The sequence below is a fragment of the Columba livia genome, chromosome 2, assembly GCF_036013475.1.
Source record: "Columba livia isolate bColLiv1 breed racing homer chromosome 2, bColLiv1.pat.W.v2, whole genome shotgun sequence".
NCBI lineage: Eukaryota > Metazoa > Chordata > Aves > Columbiformes > Columbidae > Columba > Columba livia.
The window spans coordinates 49,938,098-49,962,856 of record NC_088603.1 but is presented as its reverse complement, the minus strand read 5'-3'; the positions used below and the strand labels follow the sequence as shown (position 1 = coordinate 49,962,856).

The following is a 24,759-nucleotide window of genomic DNA, read 5'->3' as shown; positions in this document are numbered from 1 at the left end:
TTCCATTAAAATATGTATTTCAAAAAAACTCCCAAACCTACAAATGCCCAGGCATTGGCTTTCTTTTTTTTTTTTTTTTTCTCTTTTAATGATAATATCTGCACCTATAAGCAGCATGCAGGAGGATGCAAAATGCTTCTAGATAGGCTTTTACTTTGCTATTCTTCCACGGTTACAATGTGGAATATTGCACTCCATTATTAGAGAATACTTACGCAGTGATTTTGATGATAAATTTCCGTCTCTTGCATTAGTTTTTTCAAAGTAAAAATAAAAAAGGAGACACACATTTCAAAAGCAAGACCAAGATGAAAGACAAAATATTGCTTTAAACTTTCAGCAACAGATGGAAATCTGCACTAAGAGAAGTGAACTTTAAATTACATCCAAAATGTCCATGAGAAAGTTAAATAGCTTTCTCATTCAGGTTTTATTTGAACCTGTCACAGAAAGCACACATTTTCCATTCTCTTGAATTAATGTATTAGTTTGAAAAGTATCCTAGTTCAATGCTATTTGATGTGACTTCTCTGAGGGATGAGTATCTGATTTTTCATTCTTCCTGGGAATCTATAATCATACAGGACTTTATCATCATACAGGATTTTATGTCCTAACAGTCACGCACACAAGTATTTCTTGTTGCTGTGGGAATGTCAGAAAGATCTTGGAGATGTATCTTGAAGCATTAAAGCTAATGAAAACCACAGATCCTTGAGGGCTGTCATGGAAAAAAACAGCTGGGTGCTCTCTTCTTCTTGTCTTCAGACTCTCTCTGATCATTTAGACCTTGGCATTGGCTTTTGCTGCCTCTCCTCATAGGCCTGGGGTCTTTCATAACAACTCTCGCAGTTAAGCAACTAAAGAGTCAACACATGTAGAGCAAATTGCAGACATGGAATAAGAGTCTGAAACCTACTGGAGTCAGATGAAGTTCCCTAGATCACCTTCCCAAGAGACTAAGGAAAGCCGTGCAAGTGTTTTCCAGACTAATGAAAAAACCCAGCTTTTTCTCAGTTTCTTAACCAAAAAAGTATTGGGGAATATAAAAAGGTAATGAAATGCCATCTCTTGCACAGTAAGAAAGCAGGATATAAAATGAGATAAATTATTTCTGTATTAAATGCTTAGAAGCTATGCAGACAAAAGTGGTGTGGTGCCATTTAAACTGAAAGATCCTCATATACGTAAGGGCATTACAGTTGTGTCCAGAGGAAAATGGATAGGAACAACATGTAAATGATACGTAACATTATACAATAAAGAATGAAACAAAAAGGCTGTTTCTTTGAAAATAAATGGGTAATGACTTCATTTAGGGCCAAAGTCTTACATTTACTCATGCATGTGTTTAATTTAGATGGTATAATTCATGTGGTGACCTCTGTGAATGATATGTAAATTATGGAGGGATCGAGGCATGATAAATTTGCAAATCAAAGTACTGCTCAGAAATGTTATCTGATTTCCAGGTATTAAGTTTACGAACTCCATTAATTGTTCAAAAGTAGGTAGCCAGTGTATATATACCAAATTAAAAAGTCAAAAAAATCAAATCTATGTCACCATGAGGGTTAAACTGAGCAGTCCACTTTTGGGAATTTTATAACATGTCCCCAAGAAAAAATGTTGTCTAGTTATATACAATCTATCCATGGTAGCTGCTGTATAGGCTGGTGTAGATTCATGGTTTTAATTAAGCTGTTAGCAAAATTTAGCCATAACAGAACTTCATCGTAATAAAAAGAGAAACCTTATTTATTTTCCTGAGAACATAAAGCCCCAAGATTTTATGTATCTCCTACTTAGGAAATTTTTTTTTTTTGTAATATAGGTAATTATATAAATTCTATTCAGTTCTTGTTTTGCAGGGAACAAACTCATTGCAAAGGATCATAATAATAAAAAACCCCTGTTTAAACTGACTCCACTTAAAGAATGCATTTTTTTTTACCCAGAGAAAACAAACACACTTGGCATACAGCTGATTACAGGATATTATCACGCAAACACTTTAAGCTACCTTGCAGTAAATTGAACATTTAAGTCAATATCATCCACCCACCTGCTAAAGTTGCATGAGAAGGTTTCTTCTTAAACTTGAGAACAATGTGTTGAAAGGGGGATGGGGAAGGGGATGCCCAGCTGCTTGGGGCACTGTGCAGCTCTGCCTGACAGCCAATGTTCTGTGGACCCTACAATGAGTTTACAAGACTGGACCATCAACAGACAGGACCTATACGAAAGATGGGGACAGACTTCTTAGCAGAGGCTGTTGCAATAGGACATATGATAATGGTTTTAAACTAAGGGAGGGGAGATTCAGGTTACACATGAGGAAGAAAATTTTTACAGTGAGGGTGGTAAAACACTGGAACAGGTTGCCCAAGGAGGTGGTAGATGGCCCATCCCTGGAGATATTCAAGACTAGACTGGGTAGGGCTCTGAGCAGCCTGATCTAGTTGAAAATGTCCCTGCCCATTGCAGGGGATTGGACTAGATGACATTGGAAGGTCCCTTCCAACCCTAATCATTCTATGATTCTGTGATTCTGTTTTTTCTAAATGCAATTTGTGTTTTGTGGTTTCGCCTGGGTCTTTTGCCAGCTCTGAGGTTATCTAAAGATGTGTACAGTTCTCTGCATGATTTAAGCAACATGGATGATTTATGTAGTGCATGAACCAGGGAAATGCTCCTGCATGGTGGTGAGATTGAACTGTGCTGACGAAGTGCCCTGGATGGCAGATCCTCATAGGTGGAACTAGTGCAGAGTTCCCAAAAGGCTGCTCAGGGCCTTTGCCACAGAAGCACGTGAGGATCAGCACACCTGATGCGCTGTGGGGGCTGGAAAGGGCTTGGCAGATGCTTTGTTAATACAGTACCCCAGAGATAAATGACTCTCCGGACCTGTCACACGGCAGACCTGCAGGGAACCTTGGGTGCCACCAACATATCAAGGTAGGACAGCAGGGAAAGAATGCATGGGAAGGGATGGTGAACTGCAGGGAAGGTGCAGCTGGGAGGACTTGTGTGAGCTGAGGAGATGGGCCAGGAGAGGTGGGAGGCAGTAACCCAGCCCTTCAGCCCCCTCTTTTCTGGGTATCACTTCATGGGTGGCTGTGTACAAAAATCAGATATAATTACATAGCGTGCCAGTGTTTTAATTTTAAGTAGGGTCCCTGCTCTGTAATTACTTTTAAATACTCTTCATGAGTTATGTGAACCATACAGTAGAGTAGATGGCTTTTAGTGACTCCTGAAAAATAGAGAGAAGACTCTGACCACATTCCACTTGCATGTTTTTTGTTTTTTTTTTTTCCATTTGGAATACATTTATGTTACAGCTTGCTTGAAAACAGAGGGCCAAGAGGAGCCCTCACAACAGTGGAATGCAAACCCCTTGGACTGAGTTTGGCCCCATCAGTGTGCGATTGCTGAAGCTTCAGTGCCAATCCAAAATATGTGTGCTGCTCAACAGCAGAGAGGTGCAGGCTCTTTCCAGTCGGTGTCCATCTGCTCATGGTGTTTGGGGCTTGTGGGGAACCTCTGATTTCCTCGTCACATGTCCCAGCACGGCTTTGGAGGACATTGCACATGCTAGATGTACTCTGGTTTGGACAGGACCTGCATCTCCAGACCTCCATCACTCCTCTCCCGGAACGTTCCCACCAGCCTTCGTGTTCTTCTTTCCCTAAAGAAAATAAGGAATAGTCAGAATTAAAACAGGTGAAAAGAGTGGCTGTGTTTATGTGTTCCCTCCCTTATTAGGGGGTAGTGAGAGTGGCAGTAAAGGAGTGATACTCGAAAGGGGGGCAGAGGCGGTTGCTGAAGAGGCAGTAGATGAGGGGGTTGATGGCACTGTTCAAGGCTGGCAGGTTCTGAATGATCACAGATGCATAGAAACGCTCTTTGGTCTCAGGGAGTATGTTGAAGTTGTCCAGGATATCAAAAAGAAAGTAAGGGCTCCAACAGAGAACAAATGCTGGAAGAGAGAGAGAGGGAGAGCTTGACATTAGGTAGTTTAGCAATTTAGGGAGATAATCACACGTGCATAGAGAGACTGTCGTAACACATAAATATTTGTTCATGCAAAACAATATCTCTCTCTATTCAGGGTCTTATTTAAGAGACTGGTTATTAGATTGTGCTTTTATTTGTCTTTATTTTTATTTTAATGCCCATAAAATATATTATGCATGCTCCTCTAAGTGTTTAGAGTGCTCCCTCTAGACATATTGAGGCACTTTTGAACACTGCACAACACATAAAGGGTAAATAGGTAGCCAGTTAAAGCATCATATGTTATAGTGAAGTGCTCTTTTAACAGTCCCCTGAGCAAGAAGCCAATCTAAATGTACGCATCACCAAAGTGCCACTCCATGACAGCACCGCCTGTCACAGCCACCTATTAAAAAAGGGCTCATAGACACCCAGGAGCAAGGAAGAACACCCTTTCACACCACATTATAGCAGGCCAACATGTCATTTGGCATGTTGTTTGGAGGTGCTGTGTATATGGAGTATGCAGGAGGAATCTCTAATTCCTCTACTGTAATTTGAGAGGTGAATTTAGGGAATTGTTCATAGCCCTTGTTTTTTTTCATAGGTGGTAGAAATAAAAAGGCCACAGGTTTACCTTTATTTGCAGACATGGGGAATGAATCTGTCCCTCACAAATTTTTATGTCACCTCCTTTCACAAAGGCTTCTGATTAAAGCTTTACATAGGAACACTGGAACAGGCAGTTCACTCAACTAACCCTTGAGTATATACAGGTGCCTGTGAAATCAAACACACACGATCTCTCCCTGAGTCTAATGAGAGAGCAGAGTGACCCCAGGCTTGCTTTCTTGTTACAATAATCAGTATTTCTTAGTTGGCAGTTAGCTGAGCACTCACTGAATGTGCAAGGAGGAGGTAAACTCCCCTCCTGTTTTCTAGAGTAACCAAACCATCAGTGTCTATGCACAGATACCAGCAAAATAGCAATATGCATTGTCTGTGTATAGATAATAGCACCAACTATGCAGAACTTAAAGTGGCTTTAAAGAAGTCCATGAATGTTAGGTGCCTTCATCTGCATGTCAAGAGGTGCTGGATGCCTAATATTATCAAGGTCCTTTGAAATACTGAGCATCCAGGTGAGCTCTTGACATCTGATGGTGTTGTGATAGCAGTTGTTTCTGACAAAAGCTTTCTCTGATTGCCACACAGAAAAGTTCAGACACAGAGAAGCTGTTCTTGAACTTTTGAAATGCATGAATCACACCAGCCTCTCTCATGTCTGCAGACACTACTGCTAAACAGCGAGCTAAGCACATCAGTAGTAGCTATTATCACAATATCATCCAGTCTGATTTTTTTGTAGTGTTGGAAAGAGAAGGGATTTCTTTTTCAGTGGTAGGGGGATGTCTGTCAGCACTTGGGAGTAAATAGCTTCAGTTGCCTTCCTGCCGGTCTCTGGCAGCTAATCACAAGCCCTGTGTGGTACTGCCTTTATTTATTGAGATAAAATTTCAGCCTTCTAATTCCATCAGGATAATGTCATTGCCCCATGAGATGTAGGACATCTGCACTGAGTCATCTGCTGCCTAATTGGGAAAGGAAAGCTCGTTCTTCCCACCTCAGCAGACAATGCACTTCTGACATCAAACTCAGTTGCTCTGCATCCCTCACCTCTCCTTCTCCCTTGTACCACCCCAGCAGCTAACATGCCATATGTAGTCTCTAAACCTAAAAGACAACTCAGTTGCCAGGTGTTTTGGCCCAGATGGGAAGGAGATGACCTCTTCCACTGCTCCTTTTAGACAACATCCCTCTTTATATATGAGAGGGGCTGTGCATATAATTTCATTTGTGGCACATGTCAGATACCTAAAATAGGAGCCTATGAGTCAGAGGAGAGGGGATGACAAGGTCAGAAGGCAAGTAAGGGGATCTAAGTAAAGCTCCTTCTCTGAGCCATCTACTGCGCTTTATCTGCTAATAACATAGGAAGCTGAGGAAGACCAGATTCCCAACATCAGCATCCTTCCCAGCTACCAGCTGTGGGGCTTCTTACTTACCAAGGACAATTACAATGCTGTACTTGATTGCTTTCACTTTTGCCCTGGATATGAACCCACGACTGGTGTAGCCAGCAGAGGTTTTGCCACCTGTGGAGAGAAACGTTCAGCTTGTGAAAGAGGAAGGATACTGCATGGATGTGTCAGCACATCCCTCCACAGGCAGGACAGTGATATGTAGCCCATCCTTCCCTAATGCCAGGCAGGGGCTCTGTAGTTCCTGAAATCTGGGCACTTGCAAACCTGCTCAAGTTGGGCACTTAAAACCTGAGCCATCCAAAATCAAAAGGGGAAATGTAAGCAGAAGAGATCTTTCTGAAGCTTTGTGGCAGCTGGGTATTCCTGATCCTTGACACTTAGTCAAGAAAATCACTGCCTATGTGCCCACCTGAGTCAGTTTAATAAAAAACATGTACCAAGACAGCTACAAAAATGCGACCAGAGTGATGTTATAGGAATCATTTTCTGAAAGGAACTGGCAGCTACATTTAAGAAAATAGAAAATACAACCTGGCGAAACAGACTACCTTTTCACTTTTAACTGCATTTCAGCCAGGAGGATTTTAAAAATCTATATACTCCATTCCCTTAACCTCTTACTCTTTTTGATGCTTTGGGTAATCAGTCATGCATTTTACTTTCCATGTTGACTCAGTAATGAGATACGAAATGCTGTTACACTACCTTTTCAGAAATGAAGTGTGGCTTGAATTGAGAAGCAAATTCTATTCAGTCTCACACCAAGGCTGGTTGATCTCATTTCCTCTGAAGCCACACTAATGTCTCTGAGGATCAAGTTCCATATTTGAATAACAGTTCCAACATGACTGGAATAATATGCCTGATTTCATTATTGGTGTCAATTTGCTGTTCATGTTACTGGGTCAGAATAATTAGGTTCACCATAGTGAATAGACAAGAAGGTCATTTTTTATGAAAACATCTTTAAACTCTTGTAGTCCAAACTTAGGACTGGAATTTTGATTAATGTAATTGGAAATAACTGTGTACGCAACTTCTTGCACCTCTTATAAAAACAGAATATTGAGGCTGTGTAATTTGTAAAGAAAAAATACAAATAAAGTTAATGTGGTCTTGTTATCAGTGAAACATCCCATGTAGAAGCTTGAAATTAGTCCATATATAGACTACTGGAAATCACTTGGTGACTTATAGAGCAGAATATACCTCCTGAATGAAGAGAATGATATTTTTTCCAAGACTAGTTAATATTTACCATGTCTTGAAGGCAGGATCATTAGAAATCAGTCCTGCTCAAGCTTTTCAAAGGAATAAATCTTAGATTATAGTTGACAGATGTCAGATTATGACATAAGGATATCTGAATATGTGCAACATCACATTAGGGCACTTCCTTCTCTGCCAGACATGATCCATGATCTCCCTTCAGGCAAGCAGCAGCAACCTGGTCTCTGTGGTTTGATGTGTTTCCACTCACCACTTGGCTGCACTAACTGGTTGTGTGCTCTTACAGTTGTGTTGTAAAACATATTAGCATAAATGAACATACTTTTCTTCGTAACTAATAGCAAAGGCAGCTGACAAGTGAAGATACTGAAACGATTTGTGCTCTTTGCCAAAGTAGCTCAGAACAGTCCAAAAATATTTATGGTGGAAATATTATGGTGGAAATCTTAGCTCATTTTATGGATTTCTGTAGCCAGGAATTTCTGAGCTTGACCAAAATCCAGATGTGCAAGGGCATGTGAAAGTACAGCAAAAGTGTTTTTGAAGTATATGCTAGAAAAAATTATTCCGGAAATGGGCAAATTTCTAGGAATAGGGATTCTGATTTCTAGAACAAGGATTTTTTACTTTTAAATTATTTTCTCACAGATGTTTTCCATCCTTTCTCTAAAAGCGACTTAGTGTCAAAGGAAAGAAGGTAAATAATGTAGAAAAGAGTTATGAATGAACAATTAAAGAAACCCCATTTCCACCACAATGATAGAAGCCCAATGCAATACTGCATGTCCAGCATTTGGGGTGACCTGCCAGATTTGAATAATGAGATTGGAGATATGTGTGCTGACACTCACCAGGGCAGCTGGATATGATGACAGCCTGAGCTTTGCTCTTCATCCAGATGGTTCGAATCACGATTGAGTATATGACGCTACAGAAGGGAAAGAGTCATCGGTATTATGAGGCAGGGCAAATTCAACTGACGTGCCAGTCATTCATGCTCTGTGAACACGTTTGTGTGTGAGGAGCTCATAGAGGCCATGGGACCGCGTAAGAATAATAACAATAATGACGATAACAACAATAATAAAATATGACTCTCCTATGATACTTTTCAGAAGCAGATATGGAGAGTTTTCACTGTGGAAATGAGTGTCATCCTGGCTTTGCAGATGTCAAATTGGAGGCACAGAGGAATGCGATGATATGCCCAAGATCTCATAGGCAAGAGCTCATTGGGGATTTTGAGCTAGCCAAGGTGAAATTTGCATGAGTACCAGTCCCAGGACACTAGCCCTGAAATCGGGGAAGCAAAGGGAGTGACCTGTTTTTGCTGCGTGTATATTTCTGTTTTGGTGTTACTTGGTGTTTTGGTGTTACTTTGGTGTTAACCACAGACAGTGCTACAGGCTCGGGGAAGAATGGCTGGAAATCTGGCTGGCAGAAAAGGATCTGCGGACGTTGATTGACAGCCGGCTGAATATGAGCCAACAGTGTGTTCAGGTGGCCAAAAAGGCCAACAGCATCCTGGCTTGTATCAGGAATATTGTGGCCAGCAGGACTATTGAAGTGATTGTGCCCCTGTACTCAGCATTGTTGAGGCCCCACCTTGAATACTGTGTTCAGTTATGGGCCCCTCATCAGAAGAAGGACATTGAGGTGCTGGAGAGAGTGCAGAGGAGGTCGATGAAGCTGGTGAGGGCTCCATAAAATGGAGCACAAGTCTGATGAGGAGCAGCTGAGGGAACCGGGGCTGTTTAGCCTGGAGAAAAGGAGGCTGAGGGGAGACCTTATGGCTGTCTACAACTACCTGAAAGGAAGTTGTAGCATGGAGGGTGTTGGTCTCTTCTCCCAAGTAGCAAGTGATAGGACGAGAGGAAATGGCCTCAAGTTGTACCAGGGGAGGTTTAGATTGGGTAGTAGGAGAAAATTCTTCATGGAAAGGGTTGTCAGGCATGGGAACAGGATGCCCAGGGAGGTGGTAGAATCACCATCCCTGGAGGTGTTTAAAAGATGTTTAAACAAGGTTCTTACGGAAATGGTTTAGTGCTAGAGTTAGGTTATGGTTGGACTCAATGTTCCTGAGAGTCTCTTCCAACCAAAATGATTCTATGATTCTACTTTGTGAGTATGAAGCTGACAAATAAAATGGTACCCTGGGGAATGTGATAGGGACAGGATCCATGAGAAATGCAGTTAAATACTATGGTACTGCCTTTCAGACATGAAGGTCCTGAGATGGAAATTGAGGAGGATGGAAGCGTCAGGGTAGACAGGAAGAGTTAGATATTTCAAAACTAGATCCAGCACAATTTGCATGTTTAGAGGGCAATATACATATGCTTTTAATGAGAAAGCTGAAAAGTGTGTTAATGCACAATGACCTTGGATAGTTATGATGTTTTCCTAGGTGATAACAAATCTGGAATTCTATTTATTTAATATAGAATAGGCAAAAATAATTCCTTCAAGCTGAAGAGCTGTTTGAACCCACATCCTGGATAAGGATGTTACTTTTTCAGCAATTTACATCAAAAAATAACGAGGCCTTGCTCTATCTGCCTTTTGTCCTGCAAGCATGCATAACGTGCAGCTAAAATCACTAAGCAACAACATACTTTTGACTGGTGTTTTCCTTTTTAGTCTGCTGAGGAAGACAAAAACAATTTAAAAATATTTTAGCTAATGCAGTCGGGTTGCCATGTTTTCCTGATGTAAAAACCAAGCATTGTAATAGAAGTCATCGTGCGTTCTTTGCAATACACTGTAGTGTTACAGGGGGCCTGCAGCAGCCTGACCATTAGTTGACATAAACTTTAGTGATGACCCTTGAAAAAGGTGCAACTAGGGAGATTATTTCAGAGTATTTTCTAGAGATAAAAATGTGTCTTACTATCATGTAGTTTAGCTTTATTATCAGAAAAGATATTATTCTTACGAGAGCTTTCAGACTGATATATGAGCCTTTCCTACAGCACCCTAAATTCCTAGACACACTTGCAAAGGTAGTATTTGTGTGTCTTGGAGGTTTCCTTTGTGTGGAAGTTTGAGCCATCTGGTTTCCAGGTTCGATAGGTGAGAACTGGAAATTCAATGTGCAGTCTGGTCTGTGCAGAGGAGCAGTAACGTACTTGCCCAGTGAGTGTTCTGAATGCATCTGCCATGGATTCCATCTTGCCCTCCTTAATCTCTTCAAAAGTCCAGCATGGCTCCCAGCTGACTTGAACGTTTTCCTTTTATCTCCTGGCTTTTCAAGAGCCTGTTTATTTATCAGCTGGTGCACTTGAGAGTTTCTTTGTATTTTTTACAGACAATGATGGAAAATGGATGTATCATTTTTCCTTTGATTATTCTAGTGAATAAGAATGTATTATAATGATAATTGTTGTCAAGAAAATTTCCATTCAGCTCCTGAAAGTCCTGTTTCAATTTTTTCTTTTTTTTTCTTTTTTTTCCCTAGCCTGCTAGCTCTAGCCTGACCTTTTTGTTTGCAGTTTAAACAATATCCCCTCTGATGCCGACCTGCCTGTGTCCAGCAGGACACATTCAATATTGCCTGAGCATCAGCTCTAAGGAGCTTAACTCCATAGTCAAACTACTCAGACTCCCTACTTCCAGCCAGCTGCCCCAAGGATGAATTATGAAGTTGGGCTCCTCACTTGCTTTCTGTGTGACCCCAGAAACCCTGCCTTCCTGTCTGCAAAGTCTGGTAGGAGCATCCCTTTCCCTGGGTGCAGTTATAGCTCTGTCTTCTTTGTGCACCAGCTGAGGGAGGTGAAGTCAGACCCAGGAATGCACTTGACATTTTACATATGAGATTTCATGCTGTTCCTTTTGAATCCTTAATTTTTAGAAGTCCAGGGGAAAGTTTAATTCCTGGTTTAATCCAGTGGCTTCTAAAGTGCTGCCAACATAATGGATTGTCCTGATGTTTTTGCATTTGTTCAACAATCCTCCTTTTCTCTATATCTGGATCTACTGGAGCCTTCCTTATTGGGAGGGGACCAGAGTTGGCATAAAGCTGCTCTGGGTGGGTGGTCAGGCAAGAGGAGCCACTTGTCATGCCAGGTACACTTCCCAGCAACTGTTTTGCCAATCACAATTATGCCTTTATGTATCACTCTCTGGAACTCCAGATCTTATTAGTGTTTAATTTTTCCTTTTCCCCCCAACTATACTGGCATGAAGCTAAAAACTGGAGTTTCCAGAAATGTGTCACCCAAAGCTTAAAGTCATGAGAGGCATCTGTGTGTGTGTATGTTTTAAGCCATTATAAAAAGAGAGTATTTTTGGAACAGAAACTGCATTTTTCTTACAAGGGAAAAGCAGATTTTTTTTTTCAGAATGCATTTGTAGCTTCTTTCTTCCTGTAAAAGGTGGCTGGGGGAGGACATGGCAGTTGGTGACATCTCAAAGGGTGGGAAGAGATTCCCACTTGATGGAAAATGAAGGGGATGATGAACCAAGAGTAGCAAGGGACAGATGACAATTGGTATTTGGCTGGACAGGAGGGTGTTCGGCAATGGTTTGCACCATTCTGACTGTATCATCATCTCTGTTTCCATCCTCTTGACATCAGGCTGCTCAGTCTTCACTGCCAAGATGTAAAAGCAAACTGTACACATGTGCATAGCAAGCCTGTTGTTGCCACAAACCTCATATTCCAATACACATAGCATGCCTGCATGCTGCTTGCTTTTATCTCCTCTAAAGGCACCAGGAAATATGATGTATAGTTCATTAAGCCCAGATGTTTCCAGGTTTCTTTGTGTTTGTAAATGCATAGCGCAATGGGCTGTCAACCCTCACTGGGGATACTCAGGGGCTGTGTAAATATGTGCTGTAGTTATTTTAATGCATACCATGATGTTATAATGTTATACAGGTTGTTGTGGCCCATTATTTCCAGGTGATGGACTAAAGAAAGAGAGGAAAGAGGTTAGGTGAAGTAGTCAAACCTAGATGGAAAAATAATTCAGACCTTTTTTGAGAAGAAACTGCTCAGGCTGCGAAGACCACAGGATAAAAAGCACATGCTGTTGATCTGAAAATGCAGTGATTTTTCTAGCCCTGATAAGATGCATATCTAGGGATGTGGCAGGAAAGTACAAGAATATGGTTCAGACTATGAATGTATTTCAGCAAATTAAATTCATAGCATCTCTAAAAGCAATTTAACTTCATCCAAATTCTGAATGACTAAGACGCATGTTCATTGTAGCATGTTATCAGTTAATGGTGTTGTTTAATATGACCTCATTGATAATTACAGCATTCTTTGTCAAAGTAAATAACTTGTGGTTAGTCATACAAATGTTACTGTGAATAGTCCCACTCCATCTTTAATTCATAAATCACTTTTGTTTTGTAAAATAAAATGTCTTCTGGTAAAGCCATGTATTGATGTTAACAAACGTAAAGAGTTATTGATCTGCCTACTCTTTAAACACAGATTTTTCAAAAAATAAATTAGTACATTATGATATCGTCCCACCCAGCCTCAGTGTTTACCAGTAGTATGAGTCTTTAGCATGGCAAAAAGTACACCTAAGCTCCCTGCTAATTGCTTGTATTTATCATCCAGCATTGCCTATTGTTCCTTGTACTTTATTTGTGTAAAGTGGTGAAGCTGCATTATGTTTTATGGTAGCTAATTTACAGTACTATTTATCCAAAGACAAAAGGTATATGTAACTTCATCTGAACAAATCATTGTAGGCATGTGTAATGGGTAAGTGAGAACAGACAGGCAGAGATATTAGAACATACGTTCCAGATCTAATTTTTTTTTATTTAGAAATGAAAATTGCAGGGAAAAATGATTGTGCTCGCTGAATTAAGCTCAAAAATTACCTTTGTTATTTTTATTAATGGTATTTGCCTTCCCTTTGTTTGATCTAATTCAGACAAATACTTTTTATTTAATCTATTTTTTTAATTTAATTGCAATGCCTTGGTTTTAGTTCCATATTTTTCCTTTTAAGTAGTTCTGTTTTTCCTCTTCTAATTATTTTTCTGCTGCTCTAAAGCAAATGTTCTCTTTGGAGTTTTGATTTTAAACAGCAGATGGATCTTTTTTCCTCTGTACTTCAAGAAGAACTTTTGCCATTTTTTAAACCTGAATTTGGAATTAGAGAAATATAAATGTATTACATTTATCAGGTTAAAATATAGCAAACGTATTTGCCAATCATAAATAACAGCTAAAAAGAGTCTGAGTTTCTGGATACCCAAGTGCCAGAATATAATTATGGTTTGGCACAGCATGGTGATACAGAACAGAAACCCAGTCGCTCTCCTGCCTACCCATCACAGGACCTGAGGGACCTAGGTGCAAATATTTACAGGAAAGAAGTCTGTAATCCTAATTTGACCCATATTTAACCTCAGTTCAGCCATTCCCCAGAGATGGTCAGCTATCACAGATACCATTTGAGATTTGCTTGGCATATCTTGGTTTAGGAGAAATGGCTTTGGTTACAGATCATGATACTTGTCTCAGAACAGGAGAGAACTAATTACTGCAGATTGCCTAATTAATTTTTCTGATTTTAATGGGGTTTGGTAGGATGACAATATCAACAGCAGAAAAAGTGATAGATTAGTCTAAATAAGAGGAAAGAACAGGCCACATTTTTTGTCACTGTAAAGAAGAACCTGAAGCAGGATCTGTGGCTCCCCCTGACCAACACTGAGATAGTGGGGAGAAGTGAAGCTTTTCTATTAAAAGAACAAATATTCTCCCCTTTTCTCAGCTCTCAAAGATAACTACACACTTGGGTTAAACATCTAATCACAGCTCTTCATTCTCCTTTCATTATTCAGATCTTGTTCATTTGTATTACAATCAGAAAAAAGACTTGCCATAAAAACACAAGAAGCTATTTGATAACTGATTGCTGATTCTCCAGTTGTGAAGAAGTTATGGGAACAGACCTCCCAGGTGTTTAAATCTTTCAGGGCTCTTGCAGTTTTGTTCACAGATTGCCTTTATATATATGTATATATATATATATATACATATATATAAAGACATTTTCTTCTTGTTTGTGCTTTGGCTTGAAATCTACAGGGTTTGCTCACACATGAGTGGAAGGGTTTTCCAGACTGAGCATAAGGTTATCAGATAAATAATTCATTCCACAGGCTGCGGTGTTATGAATAACACAAAGTCTGTGAGCTAGTTGAGGGCTGTGTCAGGAACATGGGAAATCAGCTCTGCCGAGAGAGCTGAGGGATGGATGAGAAAAGCTTTAAAAGGCGATGGAACCTGGACTATAGCAAGTGGAAACCGCTCAGCCAAAGCAGGATATCTAGTGGGGAATTAAGTCCTGCACCTGAAAAGTAAAATTTTATCCTTTGTATGCACTTCGGAATAACTGTGCCAGAAAAAGTGCTGTCATCAGTGAACTGCTTTGCTCTAGAGGTTAGGTTTTCAGCAGATTCAGGCAGCAGAACTAATTAAGAATTAACTCTGCCAGCCAGTGTCCCACATTGTGTCAGGCACATGCCATGCAGCTGAATCAGAGTGTGTCAGCAGAGAAAATAAAGTAGATGCACAAGCAAAATGAATTATTATAGAAAAGGTCTTATTCTTTCTTCATGTGCATCCTGCCTCAGTTCCTCAGCAAGTGTGGCATGTGCCTTGACTTCTTGTTTATCCATATTTCCAGCTTCTTAGATACTAATCTCTGACTTTTTGGTCACACATTTATGGATTGTCTTTCCTTTGATATGTTATGGCCTTTCTTTAATAGCATCTGCAGTGGAAGGCCATTAAATATAAAAAGTCACAAAAATGCCTTCCCTCATTTACTAAATAACACCTCTCATTTTTATAATTAATCTTTTGACAGAGTAACACACAGTCACATTGTATGTGATCTCTCTCCCTCACCCTTCTGAAACAGCATCTTGTTTGTCATCAAACCTGCCATCAGTCTGAAAGTATTCAGTGGAACAAAACTTTTGCAGAGAAATCAAGTGCCTGCAGACACTAACAGCTATTCCTGCTATTCTTTAGCTGCAAACTGCCTACCAGAGTATTTATCTGCTGAAGGCACATTAGGTGGATTAGCTTCAAACTCCTGGACTGCCAAGAAATTTTAAAGAAATAGAAGTCACTCCTCGAGGCTACGTTGACAGATGTTTTACAGATGCATCAGCTGGGAAGTTCAAACCTTCAGTTGTACACTTGAAACTTGAAAAACGTTCTAAAAAAAATAGCCAGTTCTTTCTAAACTGCGTGGCATTTGTTCATAACGTCTCTGCTGACCTTGCTCTGATGGTAATCCTCTTTTTATGTGGTTTCAGACAATCTTCTCTATTCTGAGGAAAACAGTTTCACTGACAACTAGAAATAAATGGGCACAAAAAAAGTCTTTCCCTGGCTCATTTCCCTTCCCTCCTCCCAGTGCCTGGTACCACTTAGGATATGTCAAGAATTTGATTTCAGCTGACAAGGACATGGGAGCATTTGTGTTAGTGCACACTGAAACCGGGAACGTGTTTGGGCAGGCAATGGGCACCGCTCTATCCCATGGCTCCAAGGCCAGTGTTTCAAGTTCCTGTCCTGCCATAAACTTCTTGTGTGAAAGTCACTTAAGGTTAAAGCCACAAAAAAATGTAGGATGCTTAATTCATGTCTCAGCTGTCAGGGCAATCTCATGAAATGCCAGTTTCACTGCCTTTCCCTTTCCCTTGTGTTTCCATCACCTTCTTGCTTCTGGGGATTTACTGTAAAGCCAGTCTCAGAGCTGATCTGGTTTGAATATCTTCCTTTGGCAGGGAGCAGGGGAGCATAATGCCAGCAGCTTTGAAAAATTTCGTGCTATGTACCTTGCCTTTTCCTGCCAAGCAAGTATATAGGCCACGTAGAAAGCAGTGTCAGATCTGTAATAGAAAGCCTGAGAATCTGTAAGTTTGAGCATGAAGATGTTTCACACACCTGTGGAATGACTGCTAAGTGGACAGGCTATGGCCCTTTTTCCTAAAACACTTAAGATGTTGGCTACAATTTCCTGATTACTAGCTACTTGAGAAAATTCATAACAGAACTTCTCTCATAGTAACATCCAGCTTCAAAGTTTTCTAGTGTAATTTCTTTTGCACAGTTAAATTACTTTTTGTTTCTTCTGTGTGTGTTTATTCTTCTTTGCTGCTAGTGCTGGGCTGCAGATCTAGCCACATCTTTGTTCGCGTATTCCCAAGAATTTTTTTCTGGCTTATTTAAAACTAGGCTGGTTTTGAGATACAGGAAAACATACAAAGAGAAATAATCCTCTCCATGAAGGCAGAACAATTGGACAACCTGGGAGTAGTTTTTCTCTATTTCTATCATGTCATTTCTTTAAGGAGAACATTTCATGATTTTGTTTGTTATATCTGTGCAATCTGGTACAAAAATAGAAGGTTTAGCAAACTGATGCATTATGAGTAAAGCATAAAAGCTTTCCCTTCTCTTCAGGGAGGAACACTGGTCAATGTTGAATTCATATAAAAAAGTCAGCTAGATGAGTTCAAGCACCACGGTTTCTTTGCGCCTGTGTTTTTGGTTCTATCAGAGATAAACTTGTTCCCATTAGAAGCTGCAGAACTTAATCTCTTTGATTAAACAGTAAAAAAGTTCATTGCAGAACTCAGCTGGAAAGGAACTAAAGCCATGACATGGTCTTTATCATTTAGCTTATGTAGCCAGTCCTATCATCATCTAGAAAAGATCAGCCTTCTCAATGAGCTCTCACCTGGGCTACTAAGGAGCAGGAAGCTAACGGAGACTTATGGCTCATCACCTGCTGGATGGGCCAAGAGAGATGTCCAAAGGACGTGAAAACATACCTCCTCTCTCACAGCTTAAATAGCATGTCATCCAATTATTGAGAAAAATTGCGTCCCAGCAAGTCTTCTTTGCAAATAAGAAGAGATGGACATCAATAAATCCTATTGTAACTATGCTACTGAAAGAGAATAATAGGGAAAGAAAGGAAAATAATACATCTGAGCTCGGAGAGCAAGTTACTGACACCAGCAGCCTTTCAAGGCAGTTAAGAACCCTCACACCTCTTCCGCATCAGTTTTTGTCTGCTCCTTTGCATTGTTAGCTCCTCACAGCTAGATAACTTTTATTTAACAGTGACTAATGGCTGCACCCCAGAGAAGGCGATAAAATTAGTCTGGGATATTGGTTGACCTCAGTTTAAAAGTAGATGCAGCTGAAGATCATCTTTGTGATTCCAGGCAAATCAGTCTCAAATATTTGCAGGTCAGGTTTCCCACAAAACGGGAAGAATTTTATCTGTTCATATTTTAGGAGTGGTTGACAGCTTCAAACACTTGGAGATTTTTTTCTGATTCTGGTGAAGAAATAGTCTTCTAGTACTATGAAGCTTGAGAGCACTTTAAGTTAATTTCAGTTTAATTACCATTAAGAGTGCTTTCCTCTTCTTTTATCAAAACTATGTTTTTTCTTAATAGTTAGACATCCTTACTGGATTTATAAGGATACATTTCAAGCCTGAATCTGTGGAGATAAGTGGGTAAACTTAGAGATCCAGTCCTTTTTTTCAGAAAAAAAAAATGTTCCTAGCTATTAATACTGCATGGAGAACATCCAGGGCAAGTACAGCGACCCGTGCATTATGTGATAGAAACTGAAGTATCAATAAGGCAGGTGTGGAAATGAAATTGTAATGAATGAGTAGAAATTAAAACATTAAGCTGATTGCACACTTGACAGCTTTCACCACATGCTTGCTGGCTACGGTTAAGGCTTACCTGATAATGATCAGAGGAATGAAGTACACCAGGAAAGCCACCACTGTCATGTAGGGTATCCAGTAGGAGTCATCAGGCCATAGAGCCCAGCACTGCACTTCCCCGTTGGAGAGCTGCCGTTTCCCAAAAATAATCAGAGTCGGTATGGAAAACAGGAAAGAGAGGCTCCAGGCCACTCCAATAAGAACTTTTGCCTGTCTTTCTGTGCAACAGAGTCAAACAGAGGGTATTAATGGGGGTGCTGGTGCAACTGGCCACTTGTAGCAGTACTGACAGAAAGGCAGGGAGGAGGAGGAAATTGGGTGAAGAAAGGGAATTTTGGTGTGCAGCTGCTTCGTGCTGAAAAGACTGCAGGGGAGAAGGTTTAATCTCTTTCTTATGATAAAAACTCATGTTGTTATGGGCTTGTGTTTTAAATGTTCTATTTAAAGATGCTAAGGGTCCAATGAATCTGAAACACCATGAGAAAGGCACTTGTCAGGGTCAGCAAGTCAGAAACATGAGATGTGAAAGGTTCCTCTCTGCCACCAACAAAACATCTTGAACAAATGCAAGAGACCACAGGCCTACCCTGCTGCATACTCTTATCCTCACACAGCGAAGTGCCTATCAGCAGGAAGACACAGAGACAGAAAAGAAGATGGAGCCTCTGTTCTTTGGCAGGCTGTGACCAGAAAGGGTTAATTAAAGCATAAACTAGGTTGGAGTGTACTGGATGTACTGGAGGGGGAAAATGTCCTCCTTGTGATGGTAATTAAACAACTTTATGCATCTTGTTGTGAGAAAGCTTGCAAAACACATCCTATCAGGAAAGAGAAAGTGCCTCTGTTCAAGATTGGAATGGAATTGCACAGATGTCTCCCTTTAACTCCAGCCACAACTCAACTGCCTCAATGAAATGTGGTCCTGGAGAGCTCGGGCATCTCCTGCAGTTCCCTGTAGTGTTACAGCGATCAAATCCAGCGCCTGATGATGGGAACATGCCCAAGCAGTGCTAAGGTTGGACCACTAACCTTGAGACAGGGCAGATGATAGTGGGATGGTGCTCAAGTGCTCAGCCCTATTTTATCTGCCACAACAAACATCAACTAGAAGATCCTGCTGGATCTCATGGTGAATATCAGGAACTGAAGAAGCCTGAAACACTGGGCAGGTTTAGGCTACTGATTCCCCTTGACTTCTGGCCTCCTCTGCTGCCAAGTGGGGAAATCTAGTAGGAAACCAAATGATGTCTGATGGGGCACATGGAATTTTGTAAAAATCAATGGGTTGGAGCAAACAGTCCCAAGACATTCATTTTCACAACTCTGCATCTTCTGACTAAAATCTCTGTATCTCTAGCTGAGAAGTTTGGGGAAAAAAGGCTGATCTGTGAAGTACCAGTGATTCTCAGCAGCAGTTATTCCTCCTGAGTCAGATTGTGAGAGGAACAGATGGGGGCAGATTTTTTGATCTGTGAAGCTTTGGTGTTGAAATATTTTATTGTCCTACAAAATACCCGAGGTTGTGTGTAAAACAGAAAATCACTTTAAATTATGCATATCAAGAAGAATGTCTTTCTTCCTTGAAGCTCTAAGAGCAATATGAAAGTGTGTGGGAGAAACATTCAAAAAGCAATTTTATGCTTTATAAAACATCAGTTGCAAATATTCACTTATCCTGCTCATTTTTAAATGCTACCCACGTTCAACAAAATACAGTCTTGCTAATCTAGGGCTTAAGGGAACTGTGATGACATTGACGTGAGAGAGTTAGATTAAGTCTATAAATATTGCACAGGCAGGAGAGAACCATAAAGTTTCCCAAAGCATAACAGAATAAACTTAGCAAAAGGGATATTAAAAGTAAGTTTCATAAAATATTTCCTGACAGAAAGGGCTTTTAGATTGTGAGCTCACTTCTTAAACAACATACATGCAAGCCTCAGTCAGGCCCACATGTCTGTTTCTAAGGGGAAAAGATCATACTTGGATAATATACTTTATGTTTTGCACTGTGTAGCAACACCCTTGATTTGAAGAGAAGTAGGAAATTTGGGTTGGGCAAGAGTGTTATTTTATCTTTGTTTTTTATAAAACAGTAGCTGCAATGTTAGTTTATTCTTGTTTTTAAATGTCCCTCGTGTTTGCTATAATATGGTCTTGCTAGCTAAAAGAGTTTTACGGGGCACTGATAGTATCTAGGTAAGTAGACTTTTGTTTTATGAGAATAATATTAATTGGCTGCCTCATAAGCAGTTTTTTTAATGTTGTTTGTTTGTTTGTAAATACTCTAATATGCTCTAAATGCCAGCAAATCATATAGCTAGAACTGTATCAATTATCTCAGTATTTGCCTTTAAAAACAATATTGCTCTTTAAACTGAGAGTTTTTCATACCGAGATGATCAAGACTAACACCCAGGGTTGGTGTGGGAGTCTCAGTTGTGAGCTCTGGCACTGACTCACCTAAAAGACGTTTTCATGTCACCGTCCCCTTCACTTGGATTCTGCCATCTGTGCACTGTGGCAGCAGTTTTGTGCACATCTGTCTCCTCCCAGCAACATGTGGCAGGGAGGCACCTCTTGGGAGGAGCTTTGCTCTTCGCTACTGAGAATGGCAATGCTGTGCAATCCTTTTATAAAGCCATTGCCATTTTAAAATTGGATTTTAAATCTGGAGAGAGAGAGAGACCTGTTCCAGAGCCACATTGATCTGATGTACCTTAGTGTCATCTTCAGGCTAAAGCCTTGCAAGGGGCAGTTTACACCTATTTGGGATTTGTCTTTTACTGAAGCAGTTCTATTGTTGCTAGATCTCTAGTTTGTATACAGCTTGCATATACCTTTTCAATATAGTGAAAAGTTTATAAAATATCTTCTGATATAACTTCTTGGTTTCTTTTCAATCTTTATTTTACGATTTATTCTTAAATGGCCCCTTTAGTTATTGCATTAAGTGCCTCATACAGTAGACGTGTTAGGATTAGAATGTACAATTCTTCCACATCCTGCACTTTCTGTGGTAATTTATGTATTTGAAAAGTATGTACATAATATTTAACTGTTGGCATTTGTTTTCTTGCAACGTGCAGTTCATTACAAATGCTTTTTAACCGGACTTGAAGCAATTTTAAAAAGAAAAAATTTTTTTTTGACATTTTCAAAGCAAAATGTTTGATTTTTTTTTTTTTCTAAAATGATATTTCAAGGCTACTTGGAAACATAACTTTGAAAATTGGTAAGGAGAAACAACTCTTTTGTTTCTCGATTGAAGGATTCTACAAAGAAATTGTCACAAGGTTGGCGCAGAACTCTTTCTTAGGTTTCTCTGTGTCATCACCAATGACAAAGTTTTGTAAATCTTTGTTCCCTGTCTGCAGAATAGCTAAGAGGGCATTTCAAAAGCACCTGACACAACATCTCCCCTAAGCATAGCTGGGTGCAAAGGGTGAATATTTATGTATATTCCAGGAAGTTGCTATGGTAAATATACCTCTCTAGATAGTTCTTTTGAATTGACAGCTGCTGCTTTTTTTTTTTTTTTTTTGCCTCTGAATGTGGTCTTTGCTTGTCCATCAGTGTGCAGCCAGCCCTTGCCAGAGACAGGTGAGCTTTGCCAGCATTATCTCTACTCATGGCCTGTTTCCCTCCCAGAGCTGCACCCAGCTGATGGCTCTGCTGCCCCTCAGCTGGGTGCAATGTCTGCATTCCTCCAGAAAAGAAAAAACTTAGTTGTTTAAGTATATGAAATGGCACTGAGTTTTTTAAAAAGGGCTTTTATAAAGATTTAAGGTGGTTTGGTAGGGGTTTTTTTCAACTTCAAAGTGGTTTGCAAAAATTAGCCACCAAATGCTTTGCAAACCCAGGTGGTAATTTAACAAGTTCTGCTTTTCCTGAACCACGTAGGAAGATGAATTGTTAGGGACCCTGTCTCACAGCTCGCTCCCCTCAGCTGTCAGTCAGTGCTTCAGGTGGTTTATGAGCCCTCCCCAGGCTGGCATAATGTTGGCTGCAGGAGTGTGCCAAGCCTCCCAAAGCCCACAGAGAAAACCTTGATATCAATCTCCCCACCCTGAAAAAGTTGGTCTGCATGCTGGGAAGTATCAGGCTAAATTTCACACAAATATTTGAAGTTTTCAAATCTTAACATCTGCCAAAGCTGCACCACGGCCTGGGCTGTGATTGATTCATAGGTTTTTAAGGCCAGAAGGGACCATTAATCCGATCCCCTGAATAGAGCAGACTCTCAAAAGCCATCATTATGCCAAAACAAGAAAGATATTTGTGTCTGATTAAAGCACATCTTCCAGACCTCATGGTTCCTGTAACTGTTCTCCTTTCTCCCCACCTGCTATTTCTGTTTATTCACTCAGTGTAACATACTTAATGTCCCACTTTAGGCTCTGTAGGAAAGAAATCATGTTCTTTAAATTGTACTGCTAAGCAGCCAGGATCTGTTTGAGTGCTGTAAAAATAACAAATAGAAGAAATTTTAAGAAACAATAGATACCCAAACTTATATGCTATAGCTTTTGAAGTTCTCTTACCAAACTATCCTATGAACTGCACTCTATCCAAATTATTTTTTAGTGTGAACAAACAGACAATACAGCTGTTGTGGCTCCTAGAATCAATACAGTTGTATGAGGGATAGTTTTTGCCCATAATAACCTTCTCAAAATGCTGGAAGATAATGAAAACCTCTATACTTTTAAAAATGTCATTTCATTCTTTGCTAACACAACACTTATAAAAACTGCTGAGGGCTAAGTGCAGCTTAATAAATCTTGAAACCACAGATTCGTTGCCATTTGGAAAACTGTAATGGAATCCAAATGTTGCTGCAGCAGGAATGAATAATTCATGGCAACAAGGTTAAGAATTTTGAAACTAAAAAACTATGCAATAATAACCATAGCAATAGCAAGGTACAGAAATTCTCCTACCTCCTTGCAAGAACTTCATTGGGTAAACTATGGCATGATACCGGTCTATACTTAGTGACACAAGGACATAAGTTGAGGCATACAGAAGGACCACCTGTGGCAGAAAGTATATGGCAGCAACTGAGACACATTTATTGTAGAAAATAATGTCATTGAGAAGACTGAACTAAGAATATTTGAAAAAAATTACTGAAAAAAAGGAAAAAAAGATAAAACAACCTGTGTTTTCACCCAGGCCATTTTCCTTTATCTCATCCACAAAATTTGAAATAAAACTATTTAATATGCTTTAATTAAAAGTGTTTCAGCTTTAAGTGAACACTTTTTGCATTTATCACTTCTGATTCCATGAAAATGTCTTTACAGCATTTTTGTCAGGGTTTATTACTGTGAACACACAAAGTCATGCGAGCTTGGGCATACAGGGAAGGACAAGGTTTCTATACCTGGAAATAGCGAACGACTCTGCAAACGATATCAGGAGCCATGAAATCTCCAGTGTAGCGCCAAATTATATCCGTCATTATGTTTATGAGTCCCGTGAATGAATCTGTAAAGGAAATTAACTGAAGAAACATTAAAAGAAGCAAACACACGACTGCAGGTGAGCCACAAAGGCAGGTATGACATTTGGGATGTACCAGCTCCCCCACTCTTGAGGGCAGCCGCATCGTGACTTGTCAGTCAAGTGTGGATAAAATATAACATTGAAGAAGCTGTAGGTTAGTGTCTAAGTGTGTTGGCTTGATTCCAGCCTCTAACTATTTAATGTTCTTTTTTTGTCTTTTATTTCACTGTAAAAAGACATACGTCTCCTGCGAAAGCACCTGGGGTGAAATCCAAATGCTGCTGAAGTTAGTGGAAATTTTGTCAGGATTTTATTTGCAAACTTAATTATTTAATGACTAACCCTGCCCTGTCAGCTTAAAGTTAACCTACTTATGCCTGTACTTCTCCTGTAGTCTGCATTCACCAAACTAAATATACCTCAGGCCATCTTTTTTTTTAAGAAAATCTGAGGAGATAGTCCAGCCTTTATTCTGCTTCTTATTGAACAAATGAGAGCTCATAGTGATGCAAGTTTTACAAAGGAACTGCAAGAGCTGACATTGCTATTGTACGCATGGGCAATATTAAGTTTTGTCTTTAAAACCAAGATAATAAAAAAGTTCTCTCCCTGTGGGAGAGGATAAATGTTTTAAGTGCTGTCCATCAAAGAAAACGTGCGTCAATCCAGTGTTCTGCTGCTTCAAGTAACACAGCGTGTTGCTCCTCTTGCACAGATTACCACAAAGGGAGAGGGCAGGTTGGGAAAACATTTTGTGCGATTTGTCAGGACAAAAACAAGTAATACAAAGAAAAATCTTCAATCCATATTTAAAGAACTTAGAATGGTGAGGTAAAATGTTTTGTTTTGATACCACCATTTTATACATTCAAAAGTCACTGGTAAAATTTATTGTGACAAAAGAATTATTTTTTTTTTAGCAATAAACAGTTTGTACCAGTATTTCCAAACAAGCACATATGTGTTTGGAAAAATTAGTTTCTTCTAAACCCTTTGAAATTACAGAAATTCCAGATACCCCTAGCTGGAAATTGAAATCTCAGCTTAATGCTTTAGAAGAAGCAACTTGGTTTGCTTCACTGGAAAACTAGGAAAATCTTTTCTGTATCAGTAATCCTTCATTTCCTCTTTTTCTTCAAGGCTCAGTTCAAAATGAAATTAGGACAGAAATATCATTGTCATTGCATGTAACTACATTGCCTCCCTCTTCATGACTTTAT

General features: G+C 39.8%; 1 protein-coding gene across 1 annotated transcript in view; it reads right to left on the bottom strand.

The window, feature by feature from the left end:
* Positions 1-527: 527 nt before the first annotated feature.
* Positions 528-24,759, bottom strand: part of NPSR1 (neuropeptide S receptor 1) — a 63,776-nt gene continuing 39,544 nt past the window's right edge. Inside the window, exons 3-9 of the mRNA XM_065051814.1 lie at positions 23,418-23,521; positions 22,972-23,065; positions 18,045-18,246; positions 8,126-8,202; positions 6,066-6,155; positions 3,802-3,982; positions 528-3,691 (exon numbers count right to left, since the gene is read on the bottom strand). Of these exons, the coding sequence (XP_064907886.1) occupies positions 3,598-3,691; positions 3,802-3,982; positions 6,066-6,155; positions 8,126-8,202; positions 18,045-18,246; positions 22,972-23,065; positions 23,418-23,521 (842 nt within the window). The 3' untranslated portion in view covers positions 528-3,597. The remainder of the gene's footprint in view (positions 3,692-3,801; positions 3,983-6,065; positions 6,156-8,125; positions 8,203-18,044; positions 18,247-22,971; positions 23,066-23,417; positions 23,522-24,759) is intronic.